Below are 11200 nucleotides of genomic sequence, written 5' to 3'. Positions count from 1 at the left end.
ATTTATTCCGGCATCTGAACACAACACGCACCTTTGACCTGCTGTGTTATTTAAGTACATCTTCTTTGCATCCACTCAAGTCAGCTTTACATATATTTACATTTATTTTACATCCATTACACGAGCTTACATGCATAATACAACTCTCAACATCGCCTGTAAAGTCTTTATATGGCAAAACCCTGCATTTCATTAGGAGAGGATGTGACCTTGTCCACAAAGCATGCTGGATATATTATGGATATTCATTTACAGGATGTATCACGTGTTGCGCTTGCATCTTATATGCTAATTACAGTCGCTATAGGCAAGACAAAAACATTTTAGTAATGTAAAATTAAAATCATACTGTTACTTTAGGAAGGCATCTGCTGCATCATCATACTGAGTTTAATACATTATATTTTAGAAATATATTTCAACAATTTACTGCCCATACAGTGTAATTATATTCAAATGTTTTGCTTCTTTTTAACCACAAATTAGTTTCATTATTTTTAATAGTGACTACTGTTTTTTTTCTTTAAATCCCAAACATGAATATTCAGATAAAAATTTAACAGATTTTTATATTATTGAATATAATATAATAATATAAAATAATATAATAATATAAAATAATATAATAAAAAAATTATACACTTAATCATACACTTAAAATAATTACAAATATTTTAAATTAATACTTTTTACATGTATTAATTTAAAATATTTGTAATTATAGTCACACGAGTGGTTTCAATACCAAAGTAAAACATACATTTTATAATTGTTTTATACTACTCTATTACTTTTATACTGTGTATTTTAAAAACTAGGAACTATATACATTTTTTAATCTGGATTTTTCTTATGTTTTGGATTTAAAATATATATTTTTAAAATTATGGTTTGACAGCAATAATTTGTATTTGTATTTCTGTTCAACTAAATATTAACAGCATTTATGGCCATATTGTCCAACTCTCAATTTCCAATACCGATATGTGTAACATGACATATTTCTTGTGATGGAATGAACACATACTGAATTTTTTTAAATATCGGTTTTCATGATCGGGGGAAAAAAAATCCAATCCCGATATCGACCGATATCACATTTTTAGGGTGATATCGGGCCGATAATTATGGACATCTTACTACATGATGTGTATATATATGTTTATAAAATTATCAGAATATTTTTTCCTATTTAATTTGGAGAGAAAAATTACAAAAATCACAAATCTGAGTTTTTTTGTTGGACAGTATTGCTATGAAGTGTCCAGTTCCAAATACTCCGCATTATTAGATTGTGTTTGTTGTGTGTTCATGTCAATGATGCATATATTATAATAATAATAATAATACAATGATGCATATATTGTTCCAAAGAGTCCAAAATCTGCCGAGTCATCAGTCAATGTACTGCGACAGCCACCTGAATCCTTCGCCGTAGCCTTGTCTCTTCAACACGCTACACATGAAGACCTCCAGGGGTCTCGCATTGTCATCCTTGGGCATCACACTTCCCTGTTGGGGACGTCACGTTCCGTCAAAAAAAAAAAAAAACATGGCGGACGCTCAACGTCATCCTCGGGCGTGACCCACCTTTCCTGTGACTTGCATGTCCAGAGCGAGCGCCCCTCGCAGGCCGCGTTCGCTCATGGCCTCCAGCCGGTCGATTTTATTCCCCAGCACCATGATGGGCATGTTGGCGATGGTGTCGTCCGCCAGCAGGGCCTAGCCGGCGCAACGAGGCGGAATTAGCGTCGCTTTAATTGTTGTTAGCATAACGCCAGTGTCACGCTTACGTCCAGTTCCATCTTGGACTCTTCCAGCCTGTCGTGGTCCGCACAGTCCACCACGAAGACCACGGCATTCACCGCAGGCAGGTAGTTCTTCCACACTCTCCGAGCTATGATTAATATCACATGGGACGTTTATAAAGTACCAAAAATACCCTGAATACATGGATTTCTCTTTTGTTTAGGGTACCAAAGGTGGGCGTCTTACACTCACCTTGCACGTGTCCTCCCAGATCGAAGGTGGTGAAGGTCATGCCGCAGATTGTCAACTCTTCAGACGCTTCAAGGAGCAAAAACATCAACTACTCATTAGGTACACCTACGCAAACATCGTACATGGTACTAATATTGCACAATATTTAGCTCCATGTGTGCTATTTGGCAAAAGCAAATGTTACTTGGATGCAGTGTGGGCACGTGCTGACTAAGTCGGTCATCCTTCAACCGGTGCAGTAGAGTTGTTTTGCCCGCATTGTCCAGACCCAGGAAGACCAGCTTGCCTGTCTTTTTGTACAGGCCTGCAGTCACGTTAAAAAAAAACAAAAACAAAACATGAATATAACCCTTCAAGGACGTTACAATTTGGGACAATTTGTGTATCTGTTGGCAGAAAGACATCCAAACAATGCTTACCCAGGAACTTCAACACGTTATGAAACCTCCTGGAGACCCAGTAGACTAAAACCGACATTGCAGGCATCTTGTTCTGAAACACAAACCACACAAAAAACTAGATTATATCCAAGTCGGATGTTATTCTGTTGCAGTGTTCCAAAAAAAATTATAAATAATGGCTATTTCGGGCCTGCACGGTGGTCAAGTGGTTAGTACGCAGGTCTCACAGCAAGGAGACCCGAGTTCAATTCCACAAACAACTAGATTATATCTAAGTCATCCATTATTCTTTTCCAGTTTAAAAAAAAAAGGCTATTTCGGGCCTGCACGGTGACCAAGTGGTTAGTATGCAGGCCTCACAGCTAGGAGACCCAAGTTCAATTCCACCCTCAATTCCCAAACAACTACATTATATCTAAGTTGCCCGTTATTCTGTTGCAGTTTTCAAAAAATATATATAAATAATGGCTATTTTGGGCCTGCAAGGTGGACAAGTGGTTAGCATGCAGGCCTCACAGCTAGGAGACCCGAGTTCAATTCCACAAACAACTAGATTATATCTACGTTGTCCGTTATTTTATTGCTGTTTTCCAAAAAAAATGATAGATATGGCTATTTCGGGCCTGCACGGAGGTCAAGTGGTTAGCATGCAGGCCTCACAGCTAGGAGACCCGAGTTCAATTCCACAGACAACTAGATTATATCCAAGTCGTCCATTATTCTGTTGCAGTTTTCCAAAAAAAAAGATAAATAATGGCTATTTCGGGCCTGCACGGTGGTCAAGTGGTTAGCACGCAGGCCTCACAGCTAGGGGACCCGGGTTCAATTCCACCCTCAATTCCACAAACAACTAGATTATATCTAAGTCGACAGTTATTCTGTTACCGTTTTCCAAAAAAAAGATAAATAATGGCTACTTCGGGCCTGCACAGTGGGCAAGTGGTTAGCATGCAGGCCTCACAGCTAGGAGACCAGGGTTCAATACCACCCTCGGCCATCTCTGTGTGGAGTTTGCATGTTCTCCCCGTGCATGCGTGGGTTTTCTCCAGGACTTCCTCCCACATTCCAAAAACATGCTAGGTTAATTAGCCAAATTGTCCATAGGTATGAATGTGAGTGTGAATGGTTGTTTGTCTATATGTGCCCTGTGATTGGCTGGCCACCAGTCCAGGGTGTACCCCACCTCTTGCACGAAGACAGCTGGGATAGGCTCCAGCACCAGTATGGTTTGTTGACTTTCTAGTATGTTATGTTATCAGAAGTATTCAAAATAAACGCTAACGTGTTTGAACTGGTCTTAAACGGACGTTGGAACGTACATTTGTTCGTCTTTAAGGTGTGTGACGTCATTCGTCCTCCCTTTGTATTGGCAGAGACAAATTGAACACATTTTATTGGACGGCTCCTCCATTTTGGAAGGCAAAATACCCTATTAACAACATACTAGTCATTTGAATTTCCCATGTTATTCGAACGCCGCATAACTAGAACATAAACTAGCTCGTTTAACGCTTTAGCACTGGACTTCATTCATATCGGCACTTTGGTGATGTTTGTAGTTCCAAACAACAAGTATTAGCTTTTATTTTTAATAAAAGTTTTTAATTAATGCTGTAAAGCTCTGTACATATATTTTGGACATATATTGTTACTTTTGACGCTGCCTACAAGCGAGTGTGGTAATTATGTCGGTCCTTAGACTATCAAGATAATTTATATAATCACCCATTTGGCGTTTAAGTTCGTAAAATGTAATACTCGTTAAACGTTTCTTTGGAGTGATTTAACAGGCGACTTACCAGCAACCCAGAACGGGAACGGTTGTCAACTGTCTCCTTGGAAACAGACAAGCTAAAGTTGTCTTCTTCGTTTAATAAAATGAGTCACTTCGCCACCGCAGCGCCCCCCCGTGGCGTGTTGGTTTAATGAAAGAATGCAACGTCATAAAGTACAAGGAAACATTTATTGATCAGTGTTGGCAAACGCAGTTGTTACATTATTGTTATGATGCATTTGACTTTGTTGTCATGACAAGCGTTAAAATAGGTGCAGAAAAGCATTTTTAAAACAGAATTGATTACATAACACATTGATGCTAAATGGTAACGCTAATGGTAGAAATCAAGTGAAGGAATAACAAAGAATGAATTGATTTCCATCCAAAATGTCATTAATTTTCATAGTAGAACCATTTGTTCACTGGGAAAAAAAGGGAAGCAAATATTTAGTTTGAAAAAGGACCCAAAACAAGACCTGCATTTTGTACTTTTTGACTGACCTGGACTAGGAATGGGATCTTCAGCTCCAAAGGCACACGCCTGTGAAGGATTAAAATAGCGTATATATGTTAGATATTATATATTATATAGGATCACATTAGATTAGTGTACTTAATGTTGTGGAAAGTGAGTGCACTTAGCCTACCGACTCAACAACAGCGGCGGCGTCTTGGGCAGACAAGCAAGACGGACTGTCCGAGATGCTTGTGTTCATACTGAGTGACAAAAATACAGTTAAATATTAATTATATATAAATAATGTATGTTTAATCATTTGGCATAAATATATTGTGTTGTAATGTTTAAATAAAATGTACAATAAATGCCTGGTCAGGTTGAAAGGCAGCAGTAGTGGCTAACAGAGAATTTGCATGCATGCACTACACACATCAGACTGAAGGGGGCAGCATTTCCCCACTAACTGAATAATGCTAAATAGTAAAATTACTGTTTGGTAGATTAGAAGACTAAAGAAAGTTTAGTCAGTCAAAAACATGAAAAATATCGCCTCCTGAGGTCAAATGTAGTATTGCAGATGTGAAAAAACAAGCTAGTTTATTTTCATCATTTTTTTTAATTTTCTTTCATTTAATAAAAACTTTAAATTTACATTATTAACAAATCAAAAAGTATTTGTTATTTGTTTAATTGTTGATAAATCAAAAAGTAATTTTTTTGATTTGCTAATAATAGATAAATGTAATCAAATATATGATGAAATAAAATGTATTTTTTAGAATTTATTTTAAATACATTGTTAAATAATAAATGGAAAATGTGATTAAATAAATTAATATTTTTAAATACATTATTAAATTTCTTTCAATTAAAAATATTTCGTGAAATTAAAATTATATGTCTTCAATTATTATTATAATTTAATAAAATCTAATATTTACAAAACAAGATGAAATTCTGCTACAATTCTTTGAATTAAAGTGATAATTGAGTTGAGGTACATTATGCAGTGTAAAAAAAAAAAACATGGTAAAAAAAGAAGTATAAATGCAAAGTGGCATTAGTGTGTTACCAGTTTAAGTCGCCAGTGTCGGTCTTTTGGGACACGAGAGCTTTCCAGAACTCGTGGGTACTCTTCACGGTTTCTATAGCAAAATCCTAAAGGGGGGGGGCACAACATAAGACACTCATTCCACTGCAATGTCTTGAGACAAAACGCTGCACGGTACATTTACCCTGTCCTTGAACTCCCCGTTGAAGGCAAACTGATTTTCAGCTTTGCCGTCCGGGACTTTGTAGCGTTTGAACCAATCCAGCGTCGCCTCGAGGTAGCCGGGCTTCAGTCGTCTGACGTCGTCGATATCTGCCGAGACGATGAAGGACAAACTAGAAACGTAGCAACCGGAGATCACCGTGGCTGTTGTCGCTCCTACTGTTAAAGTCATCCGCCTCGGGGTCGTCCGTATTGATCACGATGACCTTCCAGTCCGTTTCGCCCTCGTCGATCAGCGCCAGCGTGCCCAGCACCTTGACTTTGATCACCTCCCCTCGGGAGCACACCTGACAGAGAACAATTTCCATCTCCGCAATTGAATGGATGTCCCTCGTTGCTTTTTGTACCTTGTTGCCGATGTCGCAAATATCGATGGGGTCGTTGTCGCCGCAGCAGCCCGTGTCAGCGTCCTGGTGGTGAGGGTCCTCCCATGTCTGACCGAAGTAGTATTACATCATGGTAATACAGTAGCAACTTTATATAATAATAATACACTTTGCCTCAAAAGTCAAACTAGACGTGTGACGATAACCATAGAAGCAGAAATTTCACTATACTATATGATGACCGCATTATTATGGAGGATTTGGAAGTAAACCGGCATTGTGTTTTACGACGTACAGTGGCGTGTCGCTAGGACAGAATCCTTTCGCTCCACTGCCTCACACGGCGGAGAAAAGGACAGGGAGGGATGACGTACCTGTGGGATAGCGCCATAGTTCCAGATGTAACCTTTGTGGGGGAACACGTTAGCCACGTAGCGGAGGTTGCCCTTCTTCATGTCCTGTTTGAGTGGATTTAGAGCATCTTTGGTGGCGATCTGGAAACCATGGAAACATCGAAAAAATGTTTATTATTAAATAATGAAACTAAAACAGGATAGAGAATATACCTCCATCTTTGCGTTGGTCCATCTGGGAACTTCCACGACGGCGTGAAAGATATTCTGCAAGATGAATACAAACAATAGCTCACTATTAGCTTAGAGTGATTAGGCAATAGCCACCACAGGAAGTACTGTCAAGAGTAAACAAAAAACTACACAGAACTCTCCCATTGTTAAGGTGTGAGTCTATATATTATGTCTTGTTTGTGTCTTATTTCCTATATTAGGTAATATGACTGCTTTTGGTGACTATAGGGGTGTTATTTCATGTCTAGAGGGCTCTAGTAATGTTAAATCCGTACTGATAAGGTTGTTCTATGCTGTAATTATGAAAATATTACCTGACAATAACCTGAATATGTTTATTTTTGAGGAGGGAGCTCACCTGGGCTTCATTTGCATAGATGGGAATGTCGTGGAAAGGAGAGATGTATCGGCCCTCGGAGTTCTCTGTGCCAAGGAGACACGTTTGTCACTCAAATGCCCAAAAACAAGAAACGTCCGTTGTTAAGTTGATGAAAAGGTCTTACTGAAGAAGAGTCTGTAGTCGCTGGTGTTGGGTCGACCTCGCTCCTCGGTGCTGAAGCTCATCTTGGTGACCTCTCACTGCTCTCACGACGACAAGAATAAGGCGCTACAGACTGAGTGAGTGAGTGAGTACCACACACACAAACACACACACACACTTGCTTAAGCCGACAACAAGCCGCATGTGAAGACAAGACAACAGCGTATAAATCAAATGTAAACAACAATGCTATTATTACCTCCGTTTCCACTTCCAGCCACACTCTGCTGCATGGACGGATCGCATGTTTTTAGCAATCTTAGCATGCTTGTGTATTTTCACATTGTTTATGTCGGTGCCACAAGGCCCTCCGGGGGCCTTTTGGTGACAAAAACAGATGGTACCTAACAGGCGTTAGCTGTAAACCAATTAACAGAGTGGATTAGCTTGACTCCTCGTCTCGGTGGAATTTCACTGCAGCTGTTTGATAACAGACGCACTTACATGGTCACGTCCTTTATGCTGTGATCTTTGATATTTTAGCATATATAAATGATAAATATGTCATCGCAGGATTACCATATTCCCATTTTAGGGGCTGGGGGTGTTTTTTAGGCATGTATGAGGAAGGGTGCTTTGATTAATAATGGAAAAACTATATAGTTAAAATAATATTAAATGATAATTAGGGATGTCCATAATTATCGGGAATGATATATCTGTATTGGATTTTTTTACCCCGAGCATAAAAAATGATATTTTAAAAATGTTGTATTCATTGGAGTCAAATGGTTAGAACACAGGCCTCACAGCTTGGAGACCCGTGTTCGATTCCACCGTCGGCCATCTCTGTGGAGTTTGCATGTTCTCCCCGTGCATAAGTGTGTTTTCTCCGGGTACTCCGGTTTCCTCCCACATTCCAAAAACATGCTAGGTTAACTGGCGACTCCAAATTGTCCATAGGTATGAATGTGAGTGTGAATGGTTGTTTGTACCCCCGCGACCCTCATGAGGATGAGCAGTAGAAATTTTTGGAAGACAATAACAATTACATACTTGCTGGGGATAAAAGGAAATTTAAAAAAAATGACACATTTAAATATCTTGGGGTATTTTTGTTGTAGTTTTAAAATTCAATAAAAGTAGAATTTAAAAAAATTCAAAATTTGGTCGTTTATTTTTAGCATCATTTTTTGCTAGGAAATTTTTTTTTGTTTTTTTTTTAACAGTTTTAACGCTGAAATTTTAAAACTGCAAGGTGTATTTTGAAGTGTGTGTGTGTGGGGGGGGGGTGTTGGAGCTTAATTTGCACCTAAATCAAATCCAATGCAGGAGTGAAAAAACGGCAACAAAAAACATGCCATGTTATAAATTGGGAGAAGAAAAACTTTTATACAACCCAAAATAATAAGTCGGCGATTACATCCCATAATATCCCACCCAAAAGTCAATGTCTGGGCCTATATATATTTTTAAAAAAAAGCTAAAAAATCTCCATGCTTCAGATGCCAGGTTGTGTTCTCTCATTGCGCACACAGGATGCGGACATCCCGTGTAAACATCGTTTTTAGGACTCCTTTGTTGACAAGACGTCAAACTTTTGTGGGGATTTCAGAGCGGATTGCGTGTTTGAGTCTAGAGGGTTCGACATCACGTTGAGCCACTTTAGCGCGGGCATGGCGGCTAGCTTCTCCAGCGGTACGTCTGTGGATTCAAACACCAAAAATTACATCATATGAGGAGAGTAAACGGATACTTTGTTTGACTTTACTTCATTTGATTACCAGTGATGCTGTTTTCTTCCAAGTTAATCCTCTCCAAAGTGGACATTTCTGTTAGTTTACCCGGAAACACCGAGAAGTTGTTATGTGATAGATTGATGCTGGTCAAGTGCTTCATCTCCTCCAAAGAGTCAGGGAGTTTGGTGAGAGCGTTGCCGTGCAGGTCCAATTCTGCAACATAAACAAATTAAGGGATTAAATCAAGTGGTTTGCTTCTCAGTGAATATAAATACTTCTATTTTTTAACCAATAACCTCTCAGCTGCGTGAATGTGGAGAAGAACTTGCTGTTAAGGGCCTTCAGTTCATTGTCGGCCAATGTGATGACCCGAATGTTCTCGGACACGCTGCTTAGAACCTTGAAAACTCCATCAGGGAAGGAAATGAGCTTACAGTTGGATAAATCTGAGGGGAAAAAAATAATACAATAATAATTTGTAGTCCACTGCTGCCACCTGCTGGTTAAAATAGAAATCAACCGTGGATGATGGAAGTCTTACCCAGATATTCTCTTCCTTCCTCCACTGTTGCATTGATCCTGCGGGCCACATTAACCACAGCCTCCGCCATTTTTTCTGTCTCACAATTGGGATTAAATATAGAATTAGATAAATATTTATTATTATTATAGATATGCCTATTCTATGGTTGTATTCTATCATCATTTACAGTTCAGTATCCATAAAACCTCAGCGAAAGTGACGCACATATACAGAAGCTAGTCCAATCAAACCGGAAGTTCTTTCTCTCTAGCTAGCATAGTGAAACTGCTAGCTTACAAAACGGCCACCGATCAATATCGGAGGAAAAACTGATCATGGAATGTCGATAAACGGCTTTCAAACCGGTCACAAAAAACGATTGGTGTGCGTAATCAGGTAAGACTTTACACTCATGACCCCAATATGACCTCTCCGTCACTAACTTAGTCAGTACCCTTTTTGTACAGCAGAGGCCACTATTGTGTATAGATGTACGAGAAGGCAGTCGGCACATCATAAAAACGTATACATGTGAATATATTGCATTTTCACAAATAGAATAAAGGTTTTACAAATCACAAACTGTATTTCTATCAACATTTGGGTTTTTTAGATTAATCCGGTCCAGATTTGAGAAGTCTAGCCCTAATGGTTTTCATAGTGGACCACGTCTAATATGGACTAGGTGCTAAAAAAAAAGTCTTACAGTACTTGTATTGCAAATCTAATAATAGTTTCACAAATACAACAGTGGGTGTCAGAAAAAGCCAATGTTTTACCTAAAATGTTTTCACAATAAAAATAGATCATCCGGCCGTTCCACCTTAAAAATTCCCCCTTAAGTGGCCAATCGGAAGCCAACTTCAGTGTAGTACTATGCTACACGACTATATTTAGCTACAACCGTACATGATATAGTGTGTGTGTGTACAAACTTAGTTACATGCTAAGAAAGTCGCCGTTTATCGGTGGAGTAACTGTACGCTGCACAAATATACCCATAACAATAATAATAATGAGTATTAGTAGTCGTTAAAATAGGGAGACTCCACTTACCGACGAGTTGTGCTCTAACCCGGAAGATGGCCGGAAGCTAACGCTAGCCACTGCCGGATAGCTTGACAAATTAGGCGTGCGTGTATTTTTAGCCCACCTCTGAAAGGATAGCTCACTAAGTGCTAACTGTCTCGTTAGAAAATAAGACTAATTAAGTTATTTAGTTTGAAATAATATAGCCTTTTTTCATTTTAACGTGGCTGTCGTAGACAGCATGAGCAAGCTAGGCTACTACCAAAATAAAAAAAAAACGCCGGCCACAATGTATGAGCTAGTTACATCATGCGTATCAAACCTGCGCAAGGGAATTGCAGACGAATGTCCATATACTGTAATATCATCTGCGCAAACTGAACGCTTGTATGACTCTCCAATGTTAACCGCTTGAGTCTAATGTTTATAGGCACTACAGTGTTATTTATTTTAAATACGTTAGGAAGTGAATTGTGTGTCTTACCTCACAGTCCGGATCCACTTCTCTACTACTTGCTTTAGCTCCTGGTCCAAACTAACTACATTTCTGGTTAGTCAGTGTTATTTTGTTTTGTTGTCAAAGGATTTTAATACAATGGAGCA

The 11200-nt window shown here is 38.9% G+C and overlaps 3 protein-coding genes across 5 annotated transcripts; all 3 read right to left on the bottom strand.

The window, feature by feature from the left end:
* Nucleotides 1-85: 85 nt before the first annotated feature.
* On the bottom strand, nt 86-4258 carry sar1aa (secretion associated, Ras related GTPase 1Aa). The gene is made up of 7 exons (XM_058061057.1): nt 4202-4258; nt 2421-2493; nt 2186-2305; nt 2002-2067; nt 1794-1897; nt 1591-1722; nt 86-1512 (listed from the first exon to the last, which is right to left on the bottom strand). The coding sequence occupies exons 2-7, from the start codon at nt 2485-2487 to the stop codon at nt 1396-1398; spliced, it is 606 nt and encodes a 201-aa protein (XP_057917040.1). The 5' UTR covers nt 2488-2493; nt 4202-4258; the 3' UTR covers nt 86-1395.
* A 98-nt stretch (nt 4259-4356) lies between these two features.
* On the bottom strand, nt 4357-7944 carry ppa1a (inorganic pyrophosphatase 1a). Its single transcript, XM_058061054.1, has 12 exons — nt 7566-7944; nt 7329-7439; nt 7184-7248; nt 6805-6858; nt 6613-6732; nt 6260-6346; nt 6073-6199; nt 5875-6002; nt 5712-5797; nt 4827-4896; nt 4681-4720; nt 4357-4601 (listed from the first exon to the last, which is right to left on the bottom strand). The coding sequence occupies exons 2-12, from the start codon at nt 7387-7389 to the stop codon at nt 4573-4575; spliced, it is 867 nt and encodes a 288-aa protein (XP_057917037.1). The 5' UTR covers nt 7390-7439; nt 7566-7944; the 3' UTR covers nt 4357-4572.
* A 663-nt stretch (nt 7945-8607) lies between these two features.
* On the bottom strand, nt 8608-11164 carry lrrc20 (leucine rich repeat containing 20). 3 transcript variants are annotated; one of them, XM_058061062.1, is made up of 5 exons: nt 10625-10803; nt 9587-9665; nt 9342-9491; nt 9091-9258; nt 8608-9010 (listed from the first exon to the last, which is right to left on the bottom strand). In XM_058061062.1, exons 2-5 carry the CDS (start codon nt 9654-9656, stop codon nt 8874-8876), a joined length of 525 nt encoding a protein of 174 aa, XP_057917045.1. In that variant the 5' UTR covers nt 9657-9665; nt 10625-10803; the 3' UTR covers nt 8608-8873. The 3 variants fall into 3 exon arrangements, with proteins under 3 accessions (XP_057917045.1, XP_057917044.1, XP_057917043.1); XM_058061061.1 differs by having other exon boundaries at nt 8609-9010; nt 9587-9661; nt 10625-10799; XM_058061060.1 differs by lacking the exon at nt 10625-10803 and adding an exon at nt 11082-11164 and having other exon boundaries at nt 8610-9010; nt 9587-9661.
* Between the last annotated feature and the right edge of the window lie 36 nt (nt 11165-11200).

The sequence above is a fragment of the Doryrhamphus excisus genome, chromosome 22 (assembly GCF_030265055.1).
Source record: "Doryrhamphus excisus isolate RoL2022-K1 chromosome 22, RoL_Dexc_1.0, whole genome shotgun sequence".
Classification (NCBI taxonomy): Eukaryota; Metazoa; Chordata; class Actinopteri; order Syngnathiformes; family Syngnathidae; genus Doryrhamphus; species Doryrhamphus excisus.
Note: the sequence above shows the minus strand (reverse complement) of the source record. Positions and strands in the feature narration are given on the sequence as shown.

Excerpts from the sequence above, each read along its gene's own strand:
- lrrc20 (XM_058061060.1), bottom strand. The coding sequence starts at position 9,656 with ATGGCGGAGGCTGTGGTTAATGTGGCCCGCAGGATCAATGCAACAGTG. Across the intron at positions 9,259-9,341 it reads CACATTCACGCAGCTGAGAG|AATTGGACCTGCACGGCAAC; the intron begins GTTATTGGTTAA and ends TTTATGTTGCAG. Across the intron at positions 9,011-9,090 it reads GGAAGAAAACAGCATCACTG|ACGTACCGCTGGAGAAGCTA; the intron begins GTAATCAAATGA and ends TTGAATCCACAG.
- ppa1a (XM_058061054.1), bottom strand. The coding sequence starts at position 7,389 with ATGAGCTTCAGCACCGAGGAGCGAGGTCGACCCAACACCAGCGACTAC. Across the intron at positions 5,798-5,874 it reads ACGGGGAGTTCAAGGACAGG|GATTTTGCTATAGAAACCGT; the intron begins GTAAATGTACCG and ends CCCCCCCTTTAG. Across the intron at positions 4,897-5,711 it reads GACACTGGCGACTTAAACTG|TATGAACACAAGCATCTCGG; the intron begins GTAACACACTAA and ends TTTGTCACTCAG.
- sar1aa (XM_058061057.1), bottom strand. The coding sequence starts at position 2,487 with ATGCCTGCAATGTCGGTTTTAGTCTACTGGGTCTCCAGGAGGTTTCAT. Across the intron at positions 2,068-2,185 it reads CGTGCCCACACTGCATCCAA|CGTCTGAAGAGTTGACAATC; the intron begins GTAACATTTGCT and ends TGCTCCTTGAAG. Across the intron at positions 1,513-1,590 it reads ACATGCAAGTCACAGGAAAG|GGAAGTGTGATGCCCAAGGA; the intron begins GTGGGTCACGCC and ends CGTCCCCAACAG.